Below are 27011 nucleotides of genomic sequence, written 5' to 3'. Positions count from 1 at the left end.
CAGGAAGACTGTAGCTGAAGGAAACAGTTACGATCTTCTAACTGGATATAAAGTAGTCATCATATTTTTATATCAAATTAAGAGCAGAACTTGGATAAAAGATACAAAAAACATCAAGGATGGCAAAATGAAAAGGTATTAAGAGAGAGAATACTGTGAAATACCAGTTCCCTCATTTTCACGGGAACTGAATTGTAACCACTGTTTTTCCTTCAGAGAGGTGGCTTGTTTTCCTGATAGTATAGCATCATTACCCTCAGAAAATCAAAATGCAAGGAAAGTGAAGCATGGAAGCCTTTAACCAGTTAAATGACTTCATATCTTTAGTTTGGTTTTCAGAATCAGGTGACTAAGGCTCTTGAGATTATATATCTGCGTGAAAATACTTATTGCAAGGAAATCCAGAGCATGGAATTAACTGTAGGGTTAATGTACTTAAGGGAAGTGGTTGCAATAATGGTCTGTAAATTCACAGCCTTCCTATCTTCACTATAGATTTTTGATGTAGCCATAATCCAAGACATCTAGGCATGTCTGCATTCTTTTTCCACAAAATTGAGTATTGATGGACCTACCACAATGCATCTCAGAAGTTGATTATTTTTTCTTTATGGACTTCATATACAAGCAAAGAGAAAAATGAAATTTAAAACCCTTTAAAGAGAGATTTTATATTTGAGGTTCATAATGGGGATTAAGGTCAAATATTACCCACTTAGACAATTGTTTGGAACTCAAATGTGTATCCACACAAAGACCTATTAGTTAATACCTAAAAGGGTAGTTTCTGTTTAGTGTTTTGACTTCTGCTCAATAGTTATGTATTGGTAATTTCACTTAGTATCAAAAAAATTATCTTTTCATCACTACAAAGACAATAATTCATGCAATTTCTGGCAGTGATCAGCCCCAGATGCTTTGGGGAAGGCTGGAGGAACTCTGCAGTAGGCAGTTTGGCTTTTAACTTGAAACGTGATGTAGAAGGTGGCTGGTACCACTCAGGATGTTACTGGGGTGTTCTAAACATGTTTACAGAAGTACTAATACCATGTCATCTTTTCAGCTTCCAAAGGCCCCTATTAGTCCTTGTTGACAGAAACATAGATTTAGCAACTCCTCTACATCATACTTGGACATACCAAGCTTTAGTGCATGATGTTCTGGTAAGAATAAATCTGATTTTGTTACCAAAACTATTTTTTCACTTAGTTTGTTATTAAACTTAATACCAGATTCTCTCTCAATCTAAAATCTGTTTTGTCTGTTTTATTTGGAAGTTGTTTAGCAAGAAACAACTTGGAAGATTTTCTCTAGAAGGTTTATTTAGTACTAACTTCTAAAATGGTTAAAAAGTTGGAATCTTGATATTATTAAAAGATAGGTAATTCAGCAATCCTTTCTTTTTCTTCAGTAGTTCATGATCTTTTATGTTATGTAAACTCCAAACTCCATTAAGTGCAATTGAGTTTTGAAAGTGAGTTTTTAAACCGATTGTAGTATTAGTTTGAATTTCCAAAAATTCCTATTTCTGTTTTTCTCCACAAGGTGGTGTAGGTGTTCAATATAGAGATACCAAGTGCTATATGACCCTACTGTGAGGAATCCGAAATAGATCTTTTTAATAATTTTTTTTAGAAATTCAGATAGCCACTGAAACTATTTATTTCCTCAAGTTTATTTTATATAACCACTTTTATTTCCTCAAGTTTATTTTGTATAACCAGTAGTGGAAATGTACTTGAATGAAAGTGAATACTATTTACCTAAGATTTATATATTTCATATATGGTTACAGAGTAAATAATAAAAGATGATATGAGTAAGAATAATTACTACATGGAGGCTTTTTTATACTGTAGAGTTAGTCATGCAAATCATTTCAATATCTAGCTTTGAGAAATATTTTGGTTTTATTATTGAGAGTGTTAGAGGAATCTGTAAAATATGCACACGCACGTATGTGTGTGTATGCAGAGTTGGTTGTGAACTATATAGTCATACATACAGTGTTGTCCAGAAACTTGCATTGCTACAATGAAAATATTTTAGCACTAATGGGATGTTTTAGGACACTTTTAAATTATATTTTATGTAAATCATTCTTTATGAAAAGTCCCTTCCTCTTAAGCTTGCTTTTTACAAATAAACAATTTTTGGCCTGGTTTATTTAGGAAAGGCATATATGAAAAAAACATGGTTTGCACTGTTTTCTCCAATAACTATTGAACTAGCTACAGGCTTGCAAATACAAGTACTGAATTTCTACAAGTTTCTTTTGAAAAATCAGTGAAAGAGTAGGGGATGGAAATCCGAATTAGAATTTTTACAAGTGTAAATGCTATTGCACAAGGTCTAAATTTATTTCAGTTTGTTACCTGTCAACCAATGATTTGAGGGTCATTGGATATTTATCTGTACTACGTCAGGCTTCAGTAGTTTCTCTAGAACAACTTGGTAAATGTTGCGTGTTGCATCTAATTTTTGACTGAGTTGATAGGATTATGAATTTGTCTAGTGAAATTGTAACCAAGTGGCCTGTGACTCCATGTCAAGGGCAAAAGTTTTATTTCAAAACCAGTCAAGTTACTCACCTTAGAAGCAAGCATGCGAGGTTCTTCATGCACTGAGCATAATATTTCATGAAATAACCGCAGTAGCCTTTTAAAAGGCCATAAATTGTAACTGTGAAAGTGTTACCAAGGTGATGATTATGTAAACTGTACTTTCAAATAAATTGTTTTTTCTGTTTAGCTCTCAGTTACACTAGTCCAGGAATTCTGTGGGATGTTGAACTGAATGCTAACCCAGCCACATAAAGTTGTGTGCTGCATCCATTGAGATTATAATGGTGGTGTTTCTACACATGAACAGGCTTGTATGAAGAGATTCCCATTTCTGAATAAAAAACCTTTCAGGAGTGGATGCAGAAAAATGGGAGGCATGGATAGAAAGCCTTATAAAGACAAAATGGGGAGGTGAAAGGAGGACCACTGATCAATAAGAATCATTTTGGTAAAACTCCTTGTAAATGCCAAAACTAACTTGGAAACTCAGGTCACTGGTGAGTTAAATTGAGCCAAAACATAGATCTCAAAAATCACAGCTGAATTTGTAATCAGATTATTTTTTTTTAAGTTTTTACTGAACGTTTGTACTTGAAAAATACTCTTTTTTGCTGAAACATTAAACACATCTTGTAAGATGAGGTTTGTGCTCATTGACTGCATGTGCTTCCTTTGAGTAGCTACTTGGTTTTGTTTCTATTCTGGCATGAATCATTTATAGTATTTCATTTTCAGTGTGAACTCCGCCAAGGGCTAACCAGAAACATTTTAAAATTTTATTTGACAATTTAACTTACAGTGATCTAGTTCTGTATACTGTAATGAACATAATAAAGTGGAGTTTTATTTCTGGGAAAAAAAAAATCTATTCTAAAAGATTTGTGGCAGATTCTGTGTAGTTGAAGATTTGACTCTATCATTATTTGCCAAGCAAAGAGCACCTTTGAAATTTTAAACATTCTTGAAAAGGATTAGAATAAAGTTAGTAAGTGGAGTGCTTGTTAATCTTTGTTGAAAACCAGAGGGAATATTCATGCTGTGGAAAATAGAGAGCTGAACTTGGCAAAAGTAATGGCGGAAAGAACCAGAAGACACACAGGGAGCAGTGTGATGACATGTTATGTGGGCATAATGGTGTCATCTAGCAAAAAGATGTAGTTTCTAGGTTCATGCATCTGTGGAAGAAGAAAAGCTACATGGAGAAATAACAGCTTTGTTGCAAACTGTTGCTTTATCATGCACTCACTATTTCACTAGTGTTTAGAACAATAGGGAAAGAGCTGTGAAGGTGTGGCTAAATAGTCCTCACAGTGGGTATTCCTATTGCTGATGTCATGAACTTCTTTGCAGCTTTGATACATTTGCTGTAGTTGTGTAAGTGAAATTCAGCCTTTGAAACATTTTTTGTCCACAGCACAGAAACTTCTGTTACTTCAGAGTTTTGGTCAGTTGTTAGAGCTAAATAATTTATTTTTCCATACAGAAAACAGTGTTAGAGTTCAGTATCTGAAGATTGCTTGCATGTGAGACAATCAGATGTCTTTGCTTAACATTTATTGCTTTGTTTGGTGTTTTTTCAATACGTGTGATTAATTTTAGAGTTCTTACATTACCGTTGTTATTATCTAGTTAGTTAGTAAATTCTTCCCTGCTGTCTTAGGAAATTCTAATAAATAGCTGGGTTAATAATTTTTTAGAAAATATTCTAGAAGATAATTTATTGAATATAAAAGACTGATTAAATAATTAAAAACTGTCAAATACTTACAAAAGATTCCTCTTTTTTTAGGATTTCCATTTGAATAGAGTTAACTTGGAAGAATCAACAGGAATGGAAAGTTCTCCAGCAGGTGCCAGACCTAAGAAAAAAAATAAGAAGTCCTATGATTTAACTGCATCTGATAAATTCTGGCAAAAGCATAAGGGCAGGTAAGTTGTATAGGTACAGAGTTTATATTAATTTAGTCCATATAAATTCTAAGTATTCTTCATATTATGATAGTTCTATTTTTAAGCTTCTTTGAAAATATTTTTGAAGGTGGTTTTTTTTTAAGGAATTATCATTGTCAGTATACATTGTCCATATTAATTGTATATTAGCTTTTTGCTGAAGAGCACAAAATTGTTCTCACAAAAATGGTGTAAAAATATTGAAAGCCATGAATATATCTTAGAAAGTTTAAGTAAACCTATAGTAAGAAGTCATTATTTTCACTGATTTTATACTGCTGCATGATTTGTGTATTGATATTTCAATGAAAACATTTTCGTGACCGTCTTGATCATGCGACCTGTCTGGTTCTAGTGTCTCAATTTGTTGATTTAACTGAGCCTAATGCAGAGTATTACATTAGTCCTTTTCCAGAGGTAGCTGAGTCTGTTCAGCAGGAACTGGAATCCTACAGAGCCCAAGAAGATGAAGTCAAAAGACTTAAAAGTATCATGGTAAGTTTTATCACCTATATGTGCTTTATGTAAAGCATAATTGGACTTGTAGAGCTGCTTAGTCCGCTCTGGCACCCCACACACAAAAATTATCAGCACATGCTGAATTTTAGGCATAATACAATCTTACGAGTAGGACTAGAAGTACCGTATTTCATGAGAAGGTTCGATTTCTTGGATTTATTTGCATTACATTTATGTAACTTCCATAATAACTGTAAAACACAATCCAGACATTAATACCATTATGAGGAAATACGTTCTGAATGTACTGACTTTATTTGCATGTGTGATCTTCGTATGTATTATGACTGTTGTTATTCCTCTTTCCAAACCTGCCCCCAAATCCCAGGGTATAGAAGGGGAGGATGAAGGAGCAATAAGTATGCTTTCTGATAATACAGCTAAGCTAACTTCAGCTGTCAGGTGAGTAATCAATAATGCTTATTGTTTAATTATTTGAGAACCATTTCTAATTCTTTCTTTCATTTCATTTTTAATGTCCTTTGAAATAAAAAGCTTTAAAAGTAGGCTATTCAGCTAAGTAATAGAGTTTAAATGTTTTATAATTTTGGTAAAGTTTAATGCAATGTCCTAGACAAGTATTTGCACATGTGACTTCCACAACATGTGTGTGTGAGCCCTCTCTGCACATGGCTTTGGAGCCATGTTTCCTCAGCAAAGCTGAATAATCTCCTGTCTTTTTTTTTCATTTTCTGGTTTGTTTTTTTTTTTCAATGCAGTTCTTTACAAAGGCAGTACTAATCACCTTCCAGCTATAAGGTCATTAATGGCCAATTATCATAGGTAACATTGATTTTAAAATTGCTTAAAGGAGGAAAGGAAGTATGGTTACTTAACTTCATGGTTCTTCAGGACATGCAGTCAATGTCATCAAGTGCCTTCCCATCCACTTACTATTAAACTAAGACACTCACTGTCCGGGGTGCTTTTGGATGTGAAAGTATATAGACCTTGAGCAGTCTTTCATACATGTGATGCTCGAGTGCCAGCAGTGAAAATCATGTAGATCACAACACCTTAACTAACAAATTTTCTACAAAGTAGACTTAACTGTTCAGTTTCCTATTTCACAAAAGAAAAAATTTCAATCGTGAATCCTGCAGAGAGAATTGTGTTCTATGCAGAAGCACCTGTGACAAATTCCAGGACATCCAGAAATTCTGTGTTTATTTGACAGATATTATTTAATATTATTTGATAATTATTTGACATGATTTGGCAGATATTGACACTTTCATATCTATCAGACATAAACTATGTGTTGATTATATAAGCCATGATTCTAGTAGATTATTTGTTTAGGTAAGGAGGGCATATATCTGTTGTTGATCACAAGCTTTCAATAGGAATATTAAATTACCCACATTATGTGTATTTTTTGCTAGTCAAGGTAAAAACCTGGTTTATTACATTACTTGTGGATAATGTCCCTCTGTTATGAGAATCATTACATCTATACTTTGTAATTTTTTGGTTCCAATCCTACTGTATTCTGTAATTTTAGATTTTAATAATCTTTAAAGGTCCCTTCCAACCCAAACTGTTCTGTGAGTCTATAAGTTTTTTTGTATTGACTGTACAATACACAATTCGACTAACCGTGCAACTCAGCAGGTTAGTTTGTATTTAATCTCTTCAGCTCTCTTCCAGAACTTCTGGAAAAGAAGAGGCTCATTGATCTTCATACAAATGTTGCAACAGCAGTTTTGGAGCATATAAAGGTATGATTGCTCTCCACCTTCAGCTTTCTATCAGTAGTGCTCCTTACCTGGAGAAATATATTTGAGCAGGTGAAGTAAGATAAGAAAGTAAGTCTTCTCAATTGTGCTACCTTTTGCAGAAATCACTGTATAACATTACGTAGTGTTGAAGGGCAAGAGGGAACAAATTTTGAATGCCTTTACATGGAAAGCCAAGTAAAAATATCCATTTTTTTCCTATCAGAATTTACCAGTACACTCTCATTTTTATGATGGCCACAACCTTTATTGTGTGTTGAAGTCTTTCTAAATTAATTTTATGATGGAAGTGTTTTGTTTACTTTAGAGATGTGTCATGACAAGTTTTGGCTGCAGTCTAAGCAATTTTCTGCTCTGTGTTTATCAGAAGGGTACTGTTTACTGTTCACCAACAAAAATGATACCTAGAGGTGTGGCAATAATGATGCAAGTTACTAAACTGGTCTTTCCAACAGGGTCTGTGTTAGATGTCTTGTGCATAATTTAAGCACTTCAGAAGTATGCTTGACCTCTTTTCTGTTTAACTCTGCTACTCTTGTATCAGAGAACTTGCAGATGGTTTCAGTATCAAGTAAAGACCATGGTTACTAGTAGGATAACTTGGAAGATGGATCTGTTTACACAGTATGAGAACAGAAATTATAGCTGAGCCTTTCAGAAACACTAAAATTCTGTTTTTGAAAGTGATTCAAGCACCAAGTCTCACTGAAAATCAATAGTTAGAAAATTTTACCCCATGCTATTTATAACTCATGGAAGGCGATGTGTTTTGAAACTACCTTGAACATCTGTAAAGTGCATAAGATCTGTCCTTAGTTATTACTGGTACTCATTTTTTTTTAAACTGAGTACTATAAATGATCAAAGGATTCATTCTGAATTTTAATAAATAGATTAATTTTACATATTTATAAAATTGGAGAAGAGATATAAGTGTGTCTCTATGTTTGGCTCATTACTTTAGGGGCTAGGTTTTGTGCTTTTTCAGTATTGGACATGTCAGTTTTCATATCTGGCAATTCAAAAGCAGTGCACTAATACCATTGAAAACAAATGGAAGTTGACAGTGTCGGTATTTTATTTGATGCCTTGTCTGTAAATTCACTTTTCTAAGAAAGGTACTGAGATGGTAATGGCAGGCCTACACTAGTATTATTTACATAGTATTTGTTGGACAGAAGCCAGGTTTCAGAGCAGGATGAGGAATGGCAATAACATCAGTTTTGATCGCCGGTGTCCTCTTGGCAATGGAGTGGAATCAGATGTGCTCGTTTGTTCTCCATTAGGTGCTAGTAACACACTTTTCTGTTACCTAGAGGTGGAAGGAATTATCCCTCTGCTATAGCGTTCTACTAGCCCTTAGGCTCTCTCCTCTGACAAGGAGCCTGCTGTTAGAGTTCCTAGGGGGTGGTGATCCATTTCTCAATAAATGATTCTTAATTCTGGTATGGCAAAGTGCTCAGGCTCCTTACCTTCTCATTGTATAGCTGTCAAAGAAGATTGTGAGAAAAATGGGCTGGCAGTTTCTTCACTATATTGATGATATCTCCATCTGTATCATCTTTTCTTTTGATTTAGAAAGAATCGCTTCTTTCATCTCCAGATATTTAGGAAACCATCTTAAACTCACGCAGAAGCACATGTTTTTTCTGTTGGAATTTACCTACACTAAAGCCTTTTCACTGAATGAATGTAAAGTTTCTTCCAACTGCTTTGTCCTGTCCATTTTCTCCCCTCTTTTCACTCTCCAGTGTTACAACTAGTATTTTTCTATCTTGAGCTGTGGAATTGTAATGTGAAGGGTGATATGCTACCTAATGGATTCCTCAAAAATACTCTCAAAAAGGGCAATATTTCAGCCAGTGCTTTTTAAAGACATTCTGATGGCACCTTGAGGCTGTGGTTAATAGGTTTTATGTAGAGTTAAATAATTAAACCAGATTAGGATTGAGAATTTTTTTGGCAAGTGCCCAGGTCATGAGGAGCTAGTGAGGCACCATGCTTTTCTTCAGGTTACTATATTTTCATTTTTTAAATAATCTGGAAGCACATTCATACTTCAAGATAGACTGTTTGCATTGTCCATTATGGTTTTTTACTACATTAAGTATTTGAGCATTTTTCTTCACCACATATATGAGAATCAGTGCAAAGAATGCTCCGAGACCTGCCTGAGATGTACGAAGTGAATTTAGTTTTTCTTGTGGTCATATTTTAGTGTTCAGTTTACAGCTGCGTTCCACATTCTTTTGGATCATTTTCTAAGACACAGCAAGAGGAAACCAGAAATTAATCACATACTTAGGGGTCCTGGCAGTTTTCTGGCATATCTAAGTGTTTAGTGAAATAATGGAAAGAATGCATCACTTTTTTTCTTTTTTTTTTTTCCCCAAAGTGAACCATCAAGTATTTATTGTCAGTGTTTAGAACAAATGCATCCTTGTTTTGCATTGCTTGTTTTTCCTCTGAAGAAGCTGGTGACTGAAGGACTGTACCCAACAGATAACAGATTTAGGACTAGAATTATGGATATCTTTCTTGCTGCTTTAGAGTTTCAAGTAATGCTTATCTTTGCATGTCATTTTAATATGAATAGTAGGTTTACTGAAGCATGTTAAATCACGGCATATAAAAAGGTGTACACGTACACTTTTCTAAAATGATTAATTGATGACAGGGTAGATTAGGTAACATCTTGCTAGAATTCTATACATACCAATTTAAGTGGCAGATTTTTATGTGAATTATTATCTATCTTAGATAACTTACACTGGTTTGGTTGGGGGGTGGCTTTAATTCCTTCGTAATTTTCTTAGCACGTATCTCCAATTTTGCTTGATCTCAAGACGTGATACTTTCAATGACTCCATTATTGGGATTGCCAATAGCCTTTCAAATTGTCCAATTCATATTTTGTAAAGGAATTCCACTATTTTAACTACTCTGTTTTAAATGAGGTTACATTTTTGTCTTACCATGTAAACAGAAACAATATGTGTTTGTGAAATATAAATGTCACAGTGGTCCAGGCTATTTTTCTATAGTTCAGAACTGATAATTGAGTAACTTCCCAGTAAACAAACATTTTTTTCTGAGTTCAGTGACCTTTCCAGCATCATTCTGTGCAGTTCAGTCAAAGGGAACTGGCTGTAGCTGCCGCTTTCTGCCTTCTCCCAGAGTTTCTCTTCCTCTTGATAGGAGCACACTATAATTGCCTGACCAACCTCACTCATTCTGGGGGCTGTTATATTTGTGGTTGTCTTCTGTCAGTATCTTTAGGAAATTTCTCCCAGTAGTTTCTTAGAAAATTTTTTTTTCTGTTCTTCTGCATGTTCTCTCTCCCTCTAAAAGGAAGAACCTTTGTACTGTAAAGAGGGTAGGAGAGTCTTCTACAAGTCTTTACAAAAATGATGTCTGAGAGATTTCAGTGAGTCCTGCTTCCACTTCTCTGCTTAAAAAAGAAGGAATTTTGTGTTGCTTTTGGAGTACAGTGCTCAGGTAGAGATTCCCATGCACTTCAGTAATTTTCCCTAAGATTTAGCTTACGAATTTTGGCTTATGAACAGCCTGTTTGTAAAGATGCTAAGTTGAAAGCTTTCACAGATGTATTTAAAAAAAAAAAAAGACTAAGCAAGCTGAAGTGTTGCGCTTTAACTGCAATACAGATCCTGTCCCTGAATTGGCAGCCAGAAAGGTCTTCTGAATGAGGTTGGTGTGGAACAAGATGTCATAGTAGGGAATCAAGAGCAGGAGGCAGAAAGGGAATAACTGTAAATGTAAATGCATCTTGATTTTATTACTGGTTTTTGTTATTATCTTTCTTCACCTTGCTTGCCAATTTGGCACCCATAAGAACCTCTTCTTTGCTGTCTTTTTTATTGAATCTACAGGATTGTTTAGCTCCTATTCCCCAGCTTTTCCTCTTGGCATGTCTGTGAGTTTGCCACTGAGTGAGCAAAATTGCACATACTTAAATTAAATGGGACATCTGCTTCTTATCAGCACTTCTTAGACAAGTTGGCTCTTCGGGAAGTAACTGTCTCATTGATGTGGCATATCTGGGAAATCTGTCAAAAGGTAACTAGTAGTGTTTAAGGCTATTCAGTAATCTGTATGAAATTTGATTAGATGTTCGTCTGATTCCTAGCAAACCAGTATAAGAAAAGTATTGCCCTAATTAGCATCTTTGCTAGTAACCTTTGTTAGTTATCTAGTGAAGAAGCAGCTGAATAGGCTCACCATATTGATCCATGTCTTTGGTTTGTGCTTTTGTCACATCAAGAAGAGAGTCTCCAAAATTTTATATTGCTTCTTACCTCTGATGTCCCTATTGTGGATAGAAATAAAGGACCTGAAGTTTTAGGATTTTCAGGTTGGTGGTTTTTTTACCCCAAAGACTGCTAAGTTCACACTTCAAAAGTAATTGTCCAAAATTTTTGAAGAGAGTGAGTGTAGATGTACCATTAATGTTTCAGTTTAGGCTCAAAGAATAGCAGATATATGCAACCAGTGAGTTTTCTTTGCTGTGGTTAGTCTTTTGTTCAGCAGTCTTAGTCAAACCGTCATAAAGTTGCACATGGTTGAGAATAATTTTACCTAGCTTGTACTCCAAGTAAGTTAACAACTGTAAATCTGTTCTTACAATGGAAAGTATCTCATAATTACATAATTTTATTTAAAAGTTGATCTGTAAACAAATATAGTGAATTAGTGAATATTTTTTTAATGTTGTACATTTTTACATGCCATCTGAATAAATTTATCTTCAACAGATCACCAGCTAAGATAATATGGGAATTGCCAAATTCAACAATAATATATTTATCTTAGTAAGATGAATTTTCCAGATTTAAAGACAATCCCTTGTTTGTTGGATGCCTTTTGTTGGGGAAAAATATTTTAAACTTTAAAACATTTAATTTAGCTCCATGTAAGGAGATAGAAATGTAGTTAAACCACAAAAAGCAAGTGAATGTAACAGACTAGAAAAATTGTAGTAGTTTCTTTGAAATTGTTTTATCTCTCTAGGGAGAGTTAAGGAAACTCTAATGCAGATATTCTCCAAGATGCTGTAGAATTGAAGTCACAGAATGTCTCTGACAGGCCGGATACCAAATTGCGTCTGAAGTAAGGATTTGGAAAAAGGCTGATAGTTCAGTTCTATTTAGACTTTAAACTAGTGTAACGTAACTACTGATAATCAGTTTAATTTTGGCTAAATACATGATTAAGCCAAGGTTTTACAGTAGCATAACTACCAAAATTTGGCTGTGACTACTCTTCTAACATGAGCTCAAGGTAAATATAGCTTGAAAGAAGCTCTAGCTCTTTTCTCTTTTGTCGCTTCATATGCCTCATATGTAGTCGTAGTCACTATGACAAACAACAGAAGACACCCTTCTGCCCCTAAAAGTAGCAAGTGGTCATTTTTTGAGCACTTCTCATGGTAATTTACTTTATAAGCTGTAATTGCAAGCTTCCACAAAGGCTTTAAATTAATTTGCTGTTTTGCAAGTAACTGCTCTTCTCAATTTGTTCAGTAGATGGTGAATGAAAAATAGTGTTAGATAGCTACCTGCATCATAAGCTGATTGCCAAAGGTGTTCAATATTAAAATATTCTTGTCACTTACCTCTTCTTTCATTTTGTATTCTCATCTCCAACTCTTTTTTGATGAACTTCCTATACTCAGAAGGTGAAATATCCTAATATCCTTAGGCTAGAGAAGTACCTTTTTTTTTTTCTTTCCTTTTTTTGGGGGGGGTTGGGGTGGTGAAATAACTTTTTTTTAATTCCATTTCCTTATTTGTGATCTCAGGAATAATTTTAGTAGTATTCAAAACCATGTGAAAACTAGACTTCTATATTTTTTACGTTGCTGTCATTACAACAGCCACTGCACTGGCTTAGAAGGTGCCATGGTAGTTTTGCACGCTTCGGCATTGTCAGGCAAAATTTCCTGAATCTCTTGATGCAAGAGAATCCCCGGTGACTCTTGCCTCACTCTGGCAATATCTTTTCAGTCTGCCTGTGGGTATGATGTGAGGCTGAAACACTTCCAAGGCAATGAGATGGAGATCCACTCTGCCGGTCTCCTCTTCCAGCCCACACATAGCTGAATGTGTCCAAACACCAGGATTTAGTTAGTTAAGGTTTTGTCAGCTGAGTAGTTGTAACATTTGTTGTGATGCTACATTTTAATGTTCAAATGCTTGTAAAGATCTGTGGTGTACCTGAAGGCTTATAAATAAGTTTTGGAATGCATTTTTCTATCTTTAGATTGCAAGTCCATGATGTGATGGTTGAAAATTGCAAAGCTTGGCTGTTTGTGCAGATGTGTTGCAATGCAGTCGTTAGTTGCGTGGCCACGCGATGTCTCCCATAAAGCTTTTGCCTCATGAATTTTGTGCGGTCCTTGTGCCATCCTCCCTAAAAAAGGATTTTCACAACTTGTTCTGCACGTGTCATTGTACAATGAGAGACTTTTGTTCCAATGTTAGCAAGATAATCTAATTAGGAAGTCCTCTATCTTTGATGCGAATGAATTATTGTAAGCCTTTGATCTGAGGTTGTTATTTCAGTACCAGCCCAAGCTGGCAGTTGCCAGCTTTTCTCTGGGATGATGCCTTAATGTATTTAGGAATTTCCCACATTTATCTGCATTGAGTAATTGCCTTGTTGACTGAGAGACTTGAGGTTCAGCATAATTTTGACGTAATATTCACTTGAACATTATTTTTTCCTATTACAGCATAACACTACGTATGATGGCATGTAGTTTTCAGCTATGGCAAAACTATAGTTGAAAACAAAGCTCCTTTTCCAGTTTAACATTTGCATGTCAGACATCCCTTGCTTAACTTGCATTTTCACTTTTAATATGAAAATTACATAAGCGTCAGTTTAAAAAATAATAAAAACATATCATAATGCAAGCATTAGTTATTTTTACTGATAATTTACTTAAAAATAAATTTTTAAAAACAATCTTGATAACTAAAACTATGTACCTTTTTAAAGAGGAAATAAATATTCTTTCACAGTGTTAAGATATTAACCCTAACACTTACTCTTAAACAGAGTCGAAAGCTGGATGTGTATTTTGAATATGAGGAAAAAATAATGAGCAAATCCACTCTGGATAAATCTCTTCTGGACATGATTTCTGACCCAGATGGTGAGTACTTTAAATCTGAACTTGTTATAAAATTTGTTAATAAATCCATATCTGCTGGGACTTCAGGGTTGGTAAAGAGCTTATGTGCAAGCTGCGCAAGACTTGTAAAGAAAACAGCTTTTTATTGATTTTTAGTAGCAGTCTAGAGAGTTTAGTATTTCAGTTGAGTAATATCCAAAATATTAGCAACTTTGGCAGCTCCACTAAAATCCTTTCCTCAGTCCTTGTTTCTGAAGGTCAAAATATTTTAACTTTTGTGCTTCTCCAGTATTTATTAGTATAGGATGGAATAGTGTGGTCTCAACAGTACTGATGCTTTAAAATTCTACTGCATGTTTTATAACACATACATACCTCACAAACAGAATGAAAAAGGGCATTTCATAGAATTTGGTGAGGTCAGGCATTGTAATGTAGGTAGCTCTTACTTGTGTGAGGAAAAAGATGGATGGGAGAAGGAAGCAAGACATAAATTGGCCAGTTCACTGGGAGACTTACCTGAAGTTTTGCATTGCGTCGACCCAGCAGTGGCATCTCTTTTCATCATCTGAGAGCAATGCATCCCGGCTTCTGTTTCATAAATGGTTCATACATAATGAAGCTTTACACACTGGGTGATACTCAGATTCTCTGTGAGCGGGAGTCACTAGGGGTATTTCTGTAAAAGGTTGAGACCGGAATGGGTTCTCAGCTTTTCATAGTATCATAGCATCAACTCTCGTTTCAACCTGCAGTATGTCACAACCCTCTGACAAATTTCAATATGATCTGATACCAGTTGGCTGGAACAAAATAACCTGCAGAGCAAGATTGTAAAACTTAGGTTATGACCACTGGCCTGTCTGCATATTGGCAAGTACGTTGGCAAACCTCAAGCATTTAGAGACCCAGGGTTCCTGCTCTTTTCCCAGAATGCTCTTCAAGAAAATGTTTTGTTACTGCATGCTTATGTGTGTAGTTGTGTAGCTACATACTGCACATAATGTCTGCTTGCAGTTTGTATATTGATTCATATTTATAGAAAAAATATATACAAATCTTGCTGACTTTTTAAAATAATCTTTTATTAGTGTCTGTGCTATAGAATCAAAAGGCAGTAGAAGAAATAATACACAGTTGGTAGGAGTCTGAGCTAAAATTTTACAGATCTCATATTGGATCAAGTCTAGAAACTAACAGACTTTCAGAAAATCTAATGTCAGACATCAATCTGTAATTCATTGTTAATATGAAGCTAATAAGAATATATATACTCTGTGTTTTTATTAAGCATCAATGCAAACTAGTCCTTTTCCATGTTTAGAACTAACTGTTCGTGTTCATTTCAGCTTTTATGTTGCATGAACTTAGGTACGAAAACAGACATTATTATGCTTCCTAGTATTTCCTACTGGATCAATTGCTTTTTCCCTGAATCCACATTTTTAGATTACAGTATAAAGCAAATACTTTTCCAAGCCTGATGTATATCAACACTCCTATTAGCAAAGTTCCTGGGTTTTATGCAAGAGAAAGATTAGATTTCCTAGCTAGAGTTTTTCTCCGTAAGCTAAGTATTCAGGTGTTTGCAGTAGCACATTAGCATTTCATATGCATTGCCTAGGTTTAAGATAAGTTTATATAACAAAAAAGGATTTAAGTTAAATCATGGTGATTATTTCCGGGCATACTGTCTTGTAAAACTGGCCAGCTTCCTATTCTGTGATTCACTGAGAAATACCGGCAGAAAACATTTTGAAGGAATAATGTGTCAAGTCTTCCACTGCTTTCAATGGTGAAGTACTTCTTTGCATTATCTGTGGGGATACTTGTGGGCAGTGATATCTGCAGAGCTCCTCACAGAAGCACTTGGACTTGACCACTGAACAACAGCTTCAGCCTCCCATTTCTTAACGTGCTGTACTAACGTACCGCTCAGGGCTATTAGCTGCCTCCCGTTTCAGTGGATATTATTGTATCCTGGAGTAGTGATAAAATGGGAGTTACTGGGTTTGCTTTGCTCTAGTAGCTAATCAGCAGCCCTAAAGGCTGCCTGCTGGTTTTTGAGTGGAAAATAAAATTGTTCTGTTCTTGGTTTACCAAGTTAAAGTTTTCTTCAGAATATTTAGCCCTACCCCTCTCTATGTTGTTACAGATCATAGCCCGGAAAAAAATAGTGAACATTTTACTAGCAACTGACCTGAGTCTTATAGCTGTTTATCACAGCTGTGATTTACGTCAGTAATATGTCAAGAGTAAAGTACTTCTGACAAACAAAGCGAGTTTCCTAACATTTAGTAAAGTGTACACAATACAATCACAGTTTTGGTGTTTGGGTTTTTTTTTAAATCTATTATCTTTTACTAAGACGAAATATCACTTACACTCGTGTAAGTGAGACCACTTGTGCTCTTGTGAGCACAAACCTTCCAGGAGTTTGGTGGGCATGGTAAATTGGCCCACCAGGGGAAATGCTGTCCAGTGCCAGTGGATTCCAGTTGAAACTGAAACTTAGTGATCAGCAAAGTATGGAAACAAGCTATAAAGTGGCGAGCTGGAAACCAAGTTTCTGAGTCAGTTACAGAAACCAAAGTTAGTTACACTGTATATTTAGAATGTTTAAGTGCCTTATTTACCAAGTGAACTCCAAGTGGATCGCTACCTTGAAAGCTGGCTTTTGGTTTAGATAATGCAAAGTCTCTTCAGTTTGTGATCTTCTGGCACTCTGGTATTTTGGGAAATAAGTTAATAAAACTTATTTCCCAGAAAAAATTGTACCAAGTCATAAATGTTCCTTATGACAGCGCCTGCTCTTAGCTTCTGCCAAACTAAATATATGCTCACATATAAACTAAGGTTGCAGATTAGATTAGATGATCCCCTGCTGACATGATCCACATTGCATAGTGGGGGAAGAAACCCCAAAACAAAAACCCAGCTTTTTTTTTTCTTACCCGCAAGTACAAGAAAGTGCATTTTAATAAAATATTATACTATATCTAAAGGTATCAAGCTTTTAAAATTAAGTATTGCATTACAAATTTGAAATATTTGTTTTGAGAAGCTGTACTTCTGAAATCTTAATCTGAAACTATGATTTTTACTAATAGTGATTCTCTTCTACAAAAAAGTCAATGGTGTTCAAAATCTGCTGTAGTAGGTTGTAGTCAAGGTAGCAGAGGGATCGCCACACCATCATTTTGGTATGGCAGAGATGAATTTTGATTGCCATTGATAATGCTTCCCAAGAATTTGGAGCAGAGTTTTTCTCCAACGAGTGGTGTGACAAAAAATGATTCAGGAGGTGAAATCCCTCCTGAAGGCAAGTTGGAAGTTCAGGATTTTTTTCCTGACCAAAAGTTCACATAAGTGCTTTTGCAGCCCTCAAGTGTTTCAGTACAGTCAACCACAGAGCTGCATAAACAAACTGTAGAGTTAAAAAAATAATGTGCTGTGGCTTTTACTTCAATGATTTTTCTTTAGTCTCCTCTTTCATGGATCTACTCCCTGCTAATGCTTGTGATCCCTGCATAAAATAAGACATAATGCCACTACATAACTTATTCAGTATGTTATTTGAAGAATAATACTTGCTACAAGCAAAAGGGAGAAGTGTAAGTAAACGTTCAGAAACAGTGAGCCAGTCTAACACAACTTTTAATAAAATTGCCAAATGTCTTTCTACCATTTCATACACTGAACAAGGCCATGGTTATAGGTAACTATTATTGTCATAACTAGAGTATGAATGTACGTGTATATATTATTACTGAAGAGCAGTTAACATAGCAGCATAGTTACAATTGTAGTTTTCTAATTATTTTTTTTTCCATTGCAGCGGGAACTCCAGAAGACAAAATGCGGTTATTTCTTATCTATTACATAAGTTCAGCTCAGGTACCTTCAGAGGTGCGTATGTTCTTTATAGCTTCCAACACCAAATTGTACCACACAGAATGTTTCTGTATCATTTCAGCACAAAATAGGTACTTCTGCTTCTCTTTGAAGCAAAGTGTGAAATGTCCAGGAAATAGTAAAACTTTAAATAAATTTTGTACTATTATCAGGGTATCTGCTCACAAAGCTTTAGCCACCCGTTTTGAAGGATATGAACGATTAGTAAGAAGGAAGATTATCTTTTGAAATGCTTAGTTCAGAGTTACTGCAAGACACATCTTGGCATGCTTTCTATTATTCTGCTCCACTGCTCAACAGAAGTAGATAAAAGAAAATGTTGATATGGCTCTTTTCACTCTATCCTTGTATATTCAAGAAAAATTGGGTCAGTTGATAAGCAGATGAATAAAGGAGAAATGCTTCTTGTGCCAATATCTGAATAATTCAGGAAACAATTTCTTAATAATTCTTTTGAATTTATGATGCTTAATTTCAAGGAAGATCTTTATTACACTGTAGAAATATTATGTGGTGGTATTTTGTAAATACTCCTTTTCATTTTTATTACTTGCTGTTGTGCCATTTTACAGAAACCAGTATTGTGTCAGGTTTTTTAAAGATGCTAATATATAAAATACTGTTCCTATGTCTGAAAGTACACGGGATTTAATTCCAGGGATACTTTTAAGTTTAATGAGAGCTGCTCATAGTAAATTGCATTTTAAGTTATATTTTCATACTCAGTAGGAGATGGGATTAAGACCCATGATTACTTTTTAACTTTGGTTAATGCTATAACTTTACACTGCTTATTTAATATTTAGATGAATGTATCTTGTCTTTCCACGTAAAGAGAGTTAAGAGTAGTTTCAACTTGTTGCAATTCTCCACTTCATAATTTCAGATTGATTTGGAGCAGTATAAAAAAGCGTTGATGGATGCAGGTTGTAATCTTGCTCCTTTGAGCTACATAAAACAATGGAAGTAAGTAATTTCTTTTTTCTCCTACGTGAGGCTATAACTGCGTCATTTTACAGAACTCAGTGGTGTTATCAAAGAATTATGTGTTACTTCTCATACATTGTAAATATCCTTAAACATTCATTCTGGCATAATTTTTTGCTGTCATTGTTACAGTAATACATGCAAGTCTTATTTTAAAATTAAAGTCCAGTAATGCCAGAACACTATTGAACATGACACATAATAGTGTATTTAATGATCCAAGACAGAAACAACTTACTGAATTAAATGAAAAGTTGTGCTAGTTCAGACTCCCAAGTTTTTTTGGTTCATACCAAAGGGCCGTGCTGCCTATCAGTTATTCTAGTTTTACACGAAAATAAAGTCTTTCAACTATAAAATCTAATTCCTTTCAGTTCCTGAAACATTGTATTTCTAGACAGGAGGGAGGCATGTAATAAATAGTTACTTCCTGAAAGAGTTTGAGAAGCTTTTTCACTTTCAGATGACCAGAGTGGAACATTCTACAGCAGTATGTGCCATGAGATAAGCATTTGATTTCTATCCCTGCTTTCACAGGGCTTTCACTAAGATGGCTTCAGCTCCAACCAGCTATGGGAACACTACGCCTAAACCTTTGGGGTATGCTTTGGATTAATTTTCTGTAAGCCTTTGGGTTCTTTTATTCTAGTAGTAATGAAAGTGTGATTGGTGCTGTACAAGGCCCAGAATAAAACATTTCCCTGTTTGTAAAAAGTCTGATGTTACAGACAATTACAAGCACTCATCTCCCCTTAACAGTGCATAGGACTTAGAGGCAGGAAAATAAGAGGATCTGTGACTAAATCCACAAAGTAACTCAGTGTAGTGATATCTGCACCTGCACATTAAATGTACAGGCTCTCATAGGAGAAGCATTCGGCACCAGGAAATGGATCTATGACAGCCATCATTTTGAGCCCTGTTTAGTCAATGGCAGAAGGTAAGAACAGTCATATGTATTCAAAACTGGTTCTCTCCAGGGCTTGGAGACTGTCAGGGATGCAAGAACATGCTGCTTTTTCATTAGGATGTCCTGGGCTGGCTGGCTGGCTGCTTGGTGGAAGGTGTAGTTATTTATTTTAAGACATGAAAAGAAAAGATCATGACTGTGCTATGGCTGCATATATCCCATACAGGATATGGGACTTGGGTCTTTCCATGCTTGAGAGGATTTGAGTCCTCATTACCACCTTTACTTTCAGGAATGCACTGTCACTGTCATAAGGAAACTGTGGTGCAGTACGGTTAGAGAGAATTCCGGTGCTGTCTCACTTGGAAAAATAACTGGTTGGTTGGTTGGAGGCACTGAGCATCTCTGTTAACTCTGGTGATTAGGAGACCCACTTGAAAGGAGCACTCCAATCCTTGCACTACTGAAGTTGTAAAATAAACTGTTCAATGGATTAAAGACTAGAACTTGAGACTCCTGTTGATAGGTGAGGATCTAACTGCTAGATTATAGGTGTATTCCCATACACTTGGTTACCACGGGGTTTGAAGAATGTATTTCATGACAAATTGAATGACTTGGTACTTAAGTCCCATCAACTTTAATGGGAGTTGGGTGCCAGTGTAAAGCTTAGTAATGCAAGTTAAAAAGAGGTCTTAATCATCATCTTTATTTTGTTTTTTTCAGTCTTTTTTCACGTGTTATGAATACAGGATCACAGTTTGTAATGGAAGGAGTGAAGAACTTGGTACTGAAGCAACAAGTAGGTTTAAAAACCAGTTTCACATGATCATTGTGGACATTTAAAAAAACTTTCAGTACCTCTGTCATATTAATAAAATTAGCTGTACAGTAAAAAAACCAAGCATTGACATCTGCTGGTGGATAGATCTATCACTTTGTAGCTTCCAGATTTTAGACAAGTAATGAATAGTATTCACATTTTCTTTGTAAGGCATTAGATTCCAGTGTGTGTAAGACTGGTTTCAGCATTATAAAAACAGCAGCTGCAGAATACTCAAAATAGACTAGACCTTCATAAACAAAAAAAACCCTGCCTCCATGTCTTTACTTAGAACAGCATGTATTAAATGCATCTATTCCAGAGTGATTGAAAGGCCGAAAGTGTTTATTCTCTGCTCAGTTCAAGTGTTTCTAGCTTTCCCACATAAGTTATTTACAGCAACCATAATCTTGAAATGTGCTTGAAAATCAAAGGGTGTTTATAATGACATGGCCACCTTCAAATATTCACTTAACTTTAGAAAATATTTCTGGGCATAACTTCCATGCAAATTTCAATGTACACCCCCCAAAAGAAAACAAACAACAACAAAGACGACACTGGTTGTATAATTTATTGTAGCTGAAATTTTGAACTGTGGATCCCAGAAACCCTGTAGAGGATACATTATTTTCTCCAATATTCTTCAGATGGCAATAAATATTTACAGTTAAAAATCTTAATTATGTAATATTTTGACATCAGAATTTCTAAGAAAAATATCATATTATAATTCTTAGTGGAAGAACCCAAATTTAATGCTGCGGGAATTTTCCTGTGACTAGATATGATAAGTGGCATTGCAGAGTTACATATTAGTGGTATGTCATGAAATATAATTGAGGAAACTGTTTTAAATATGGAGCTTGCCTGTATGTTATATTTTATAGAGAGATCCTCAGATAAACTGTCACTTGTAACAATGGATAATAATTATATTCAAAATTACATTTCCGGTTCTTCTTGTATTAAACATTTTGTCATTTCTTTTAACATGTGTGGCTTTAAAAAGTTAGTATTATTCTTGACAAAATGGCCTGCTTTGCTTTGGGTTCTGAGTAAAAAGCCACAATGCTGATGTTTTCAGGCTATTCTTTTTCTGGCTTTTAATTCCTTCTCCAGGTGTTTTGGGGAAGCCAAATAAAATGCTGTTCTTCCTCGTTTTTAAGCTTGATGTAGGTCTGTGGTATTTCTATTGAAGTTAATTTTTTATTTCTCATTCAGTCATTCAGGGATTTACATTGGTTTTTTACAAAGTGTTTTTCAGTGTTATTTGTAGATGAATGACCTTTTTTGATATGTTCTGTCAACAAGACACATTTCCAATTCCGTTGCCATGTAAACTCTCCCTCAGTTTATTATAGCTAAAAGTGGTTTGACTATTTAATACTTCAGATCTTTTGTCCGAGCTAACATTTCCCATCTTAAATAAGGAAAAGTCATACTGATCTCACCTCAGTTTATTCCTTTCCAGTTCATCCAAACATTCGTTGCCAGGATTGCTTTTTTTACCCATTTCTTTGACAACGTTAGTTCTTTTTTGGAATCACACCCTTAATTCTCATCTTCAGCTTTAAAATTCTTTTCTTAAACTGCAAAGTTTGGGGTTTTTTAATAAGAATTCATACATCATCACATGTCTGCATATATTGGTAATACCTACATAGAATTCTATCCTATCTTCACACTTTTTTTGCACTTTCTGTTCATCCCCTGGCTAGATGCTCCTCAGATGTTTGCATTTTCCATACAGAAGGGTAATTTAGGTGATGGTAAAAACACTCAACCTTTACAAAATATAAGAGGAAAACTGTTTAAAGTAGTATTTCAAATGCTCTGTAAACTGTTTCATAAATAACAGTGTGCCTGTGAATAATTCTTAGTACACATTTCAGCATTCCATTAATTTCACGTTTTACAGAATCTACCAGTCACGCGTATATTGGACAACCTTATGGAGATGAAGTCAAACCCCGTGAGTATAACTGCCTTCACATGGAAAGAGGTGGAACAAAGGAAATCTTGAGGCTGACTTTTGTCATGATAATGCAGTTAAATGTAATCATGCTGCATCTCAAGAATAGAACCATTTTCATAACTATTTTGTGCAATTTTATTGTGTAAAAATAGTTTCTAAACAATGACGATTTATTGTGTCTCATTGGAACTAGTGTTTTTGAGGATTTTTTCCAATTTTTTTCCTGAGGTTCTATTAGTCTTGTGCAATATACTGAGTTTCTGTTACTCCTAAATTTCTGAAAGTTAAACTGTGGGCTGAAATTTTCTTTGTATCAAGGTGTTTTGGGTTTTTTTAAGAGCACAATTTCAGAAGTAAAGTAGTTGCAGAGAGATATGTTAGAGAAAATCTTGTTTCCAACATCTTTAAAGTTTTGCTATTTAGAGGAAAATATTTTAGTACTCGTGCAGTCTTTCAGTTTGCAAGCAGTGTTGGGTTCGTGTCAGAAAAGTCCTCTTTTCCCCTTGTTTCGGTGAAAATTTACTCAAACTTACTTAAGTTACAAACTTTTGAAACGCTTAAATGTTAGCAAGGTAGTCAAGACATTTGCTAGAATATACAGCTAAAAATAACCCTGTCTTTTTGTATGTAATGTATAGTCAAAGCAGGTTTTTTTCCTGCTATATATTTCATAGCTTCAGAACCATCCTGTGCACAAACCTGTTCTGAAAAAAATCACCTGTTAAAAGTCGTTTAGAAAGCTTTAATATGTTTGCCACATTGTATCAGTCTTCCTGTTTTAATGACATCAGCATCAGAGAGAGAGATACAATTGTAATAACTCTGGTTAGATTTAAAACATTCTTCTTAGTCCACTTTCACCTTCAGGGATTAACTATAGTTGAAGGGAGATAAATAATGGTAAAATATGAAAATTTTCAACATAAAAGTAATCCTTTTCTTAAATTGTACTTCATAGATAATATGTCATGATCGCTAGCAGAAAATTTGCTCTTTCTTAATGAACAAAGACATTGACGCTGTTTCCAATGGCAGTGGATTGCTGTCCTTACTTGCAAGACTTGGAAAAGATGTACAGGGCTAATTTTATCTAGTCAACCAGTAGAGGTCACTCAGAACACTCAATACAGACAGCTGAAATTAAAAACTTCATCTAACTTACAAGTAGGTGAAAAATGAAACAATTTTTTTTTTTTTAAATAAACACTAGCTTCCTCAGGCTAGAAGTTTAGGAATCGATTTGGAAAAGTTTACAAGTCATATGGGGGTTTCTTGCTGACTTGATATTGTCACATTTCACTTAACAGAAAACAGCCACGATCACTTTGGTAATTTGGAGAAAACATTGATCTTCTCCCTTGCAAAAGCAGAGATTGAGCCAGTCTGTCAGCGGCTTCATGTGTCACTGCCATGTCAGAGACTGGAATTCGTGGCCCAAACCAGGGAGTCCTACTTTTCAAGTCATAGGGAGACTGGGCAAGCTGTAAAGAATGATTCTTCTAACCTGTAGGAAAATTGACAGCAACTTTTTGAGTAATTTTCAGCTGACAGAAGCAAGCCAGAGAGTCATTGTGGAGTGTGTTTAGACTTGCTGTGTACCATCAGCAGAAGTGAAATTGTATCTGGGAGACAACGATGTGTAGAAATACACCACTGCAGCTTCTGTTGATCTTCTGATGTTTGAGGTCCTGTTCTGTCCCCAGAATAGAAAACTTGCACTGCAGGAAAAATACAAAAGAAGGGAAAAAAAACCTGAAGATTTTTTTTTTTTTTTTTTTTTTACAACACAGAAAAAAAATCTCATTGAATCTTACCAACCACAATGATCAATGTATGAAATATACATACAGATGAAAGTTGTAATGCAAAATGAGAACAGATTATTGAGAAGTCAAACTGTTATTACAATGAATGTAAATAATTTAAATTACTTTCTAAATATAAAATGCAACAATAAAGTAAATATATGAAATGTAGGACTTGTACCACCAGCATTCGCAAATATTGTCAGTTGATGGGTTAAACCTGTTCAGAATGATATGCTGTGCAAAACTGTGTAGGGTTGTCCGGAAATCACTGTGCGTGTTACTTGTCCCTGCTGCTGCTTTTGTCTCATAAGGAGAGCTACCAGGAAGGACAAACGAGTCTACGCTGTGCTTTCCAAGTTTGTCAGAAGCAGGAACAGATACAACAGTTCTTATGGGCAGTAATACCATCCTGTAATTTTTTAAATTTGCCTAGATTGTTTAATTATAGTTACACTTCTTCTTGAAATAGATAATTCAGAAACATTCATTGATAACCTTAAAGTAATCTGTTACTTGGGGAGTTTTTGAATAGTAACATTTATTTGTGGAAGCAGGTTTTTAAGCAATTGCTTTTGGGATTGTGTTTTCATAAATGAATGTTCTGCTCATAAATCTAATAACATAGTTGCTTTGTTTTGATATTGCTAAATAGAGACTGATTAAAACCTTAAATTTCCCTAACACACAAAATATTATACTGTCAAATATACACAAATTTTAACTGATGTATAAGAAATTGACCACCACTTACTATAGAAGTATGGAGGTTCTTTTAAGTATCTTCCACAAAATGGTTTAATTCTTGAGTAAGGACAATCTTTGACAAATAAACCTTTAATATTTTTATGACAAAGTCCCAAAGGGGTTTAGCCAATACAGTATGTACAGTTGTATTGACTTAAGAGGTAGATAAATCTTATTTGTGATATATATGAATGGATCTGTATTTTGGTTACTATCACCCCTTTCAGTGAATATGGTATCTTTCAGGCTTAGGACATACTGTCTGATTACCTTCCATGCATTACAATGAAAAATTCTAAAAATGGGGGATTTCCTTAGTCCAAACTAGTCATGTTAGCTTCTGCAGAAAAATGAATACAGACTGAAAGTCAAGGATATTTCCATGGGTCTTTTTCCATTTTAATTTGAAATCTTGAAATTTAAGTTTACAATTTCAAAAGTGTGAATTTTATTCTTGAATTGCTTGGAGAAGTCACAAATTCAGTTGCGTGTAAGGAAACCGTTATACGGTTGTTTTTATTGGCAGACTAGCCATTTCTTAAAATCGAGTAGGCTTTATTTCCCTGCACCCTCAGAACTGATTTCAGCAGGAATGGTGTATTTAAACAATGAAAAAAATAAACCAGCTTATCACATTTCTATTACTTCACAAGCCCACAGTGAAAAAACACAGCAGTAATACATTCAGGAGGAAATGTTTGTAATACTGGGTTTTTAACTCTGAATTTATTTCTGGCATTAATCCGCAATTCATTCTAACAAGCAGGGAAGCTGCAGCTCTTTATCAGAGTTAAAGGTTTCTCAAATACCTCTCAGTTTTAGTCTAGCAGTATCTATCCATTCCCAGCTCTCTCATTACTTCAAAGTTGCTATACCACCTTTACGTATAACATTGCCAAAATCATGAATGCTGGCAGGCTTTACAAATACAGTTGAAATTCCCAGTGGAGCATATAAAAGCATTTTACAGAAGTTCAGTGTGAAATTAGACCTAACTTAAATTTTTTTAAAAGCCAAACCTGAGGATGAGAGATGTATTTTGGGTAATTTTATTTAATTACGTAAAAGTCCTAAATATCAAATAGATTTATTTTCTCTGTGTGTAACATGTATACTAGAGACAGTTGTGCTTTGTGAGCTCTAATAAATTCCCTGGATAATCTGTCTGCTACTCAAGAAGAATTATTTCTGCTCTATAGAATCATCAAAACACAGAACTCTTGCATGTAAGCACCCAGATGAAATCAACTGTAGTCCTGCATGCAGTTTATCCACAAACTAAACTTCACAGTACCAGGATGAAAATGTAGTATAGAAACAGAAGAAAGCCAAATAGTTGTCAGAAGGAGTTAGTAAGAAGTTTTGTTTTTCATCCGTAATAATTGGCAAAAATCCTGCTTGTTGCCAATAAAAATATTGGAAGTGCCTCAGTGTTTTGTGTGAAGAACATTTTTTTTTGTATAGTTTAGACAGACTTTTCAAATTCTTGTGGAACTCATTTCTTCTTCAAGTGCTTAATTTTGGTTTAATAGTAGTCATAAATCATGAAATGAAAAGGGTAAGTTACGTAACGGTAGCAGATTTTGATCTGTCTTGTATTTAGCATTCACTGCCATAGAAGTGTTTTGGTTTATAATATTAAATCAATAGCAGATCTCTGTAACCTGGAAAATTTTAGCATTTATAACTAACCATGTGATGTTCCTCTGAGGCTGGTAACACTTTCATTTTTCTTTCTGCATACTGCCTTTCTGTTGGGACTTATTATGCAACCAATGTATTTTTTTGGAAAGTGTCTAATAGTCAATTTTAGATGAACCAGAAACAAAAAAAGCTCAATAGCACCCGTCATAGCTCCCTCACTGTTGTTTATTCTGCCCTGGTTGGTTCAGTTATGTACAAATACCGTAAATATTAG

At 34.9% G+C, this 27011-nt stretch overlaps 1 protein-coding gene across 1 annotated transcript in view; it reads left to right on the top strand.

Annotated features, from left to right (window-relative positions):
• Positions 1 to 27011, top strand: part of SCFD1 (sec1 family domain containing 1) — a 52231-nt gene that overhangs the window by 15886 nt on the left and 9334 nt on the right. The window contains exons 10-20 of the mRNA XM_075754071.1: positions 1064 to 1163; positions 4354 to 4493; positions 4919 to 5009; positions 5362 to 5435; positions 6673 to 6754; positions 13853 to 13949; positions 17767 to 17837; positions 18730 to 18809; positions 19368 to 19430; positions 20467 to 20542; positions 22485 to 22538. Of these exons, the coding sequence (XP_075610186.1) occupies positions 1064 to 1163; positions 4354 to 4493; positions 4919 to 5009; positions 5362 to 5435; positions 6673 to 6754; positions 13853 to 13949; positions 17767 to 17837; positions 18730 to 18809; positions 19368 to 19430; positions 20467 to 20542; positions 22485 to 22538 (928 nt within the window). The remainder of the gene's footprint in view (positions 1 to 1063; positions 1164 to 4353; positions 4494 to 4918; positions 5010 to 5361; positions 5436 to 6672; positions 6755 to 13852; positions 13950 to 17766; positions 17838 to 18729; positions 18810 to 19367; positions 19431 to 20466; positions 20543 to 22484; positions 22539 to 27011) is intronic.

Source organism: Balearica regulorum, chromosome 5 (genome assembly GCF_011004875.1).
Source record: "Balearica regulorum gibbericeps isolate bBalReg1 chromosome 5, bBalReg1.pri, whole genome shotgun sequence".
Lineage (NCBI taxonomy): Eukaryota > Metazoa > Chordata > Aves > Gruiformes > Gruidae > Balearica > Balearica regulorum.
The sequence above is the reverse complement of the archived record's forward strand: the minus strand, read 5'-3'. Positions and strand labels throughout refer to the sequence as shown.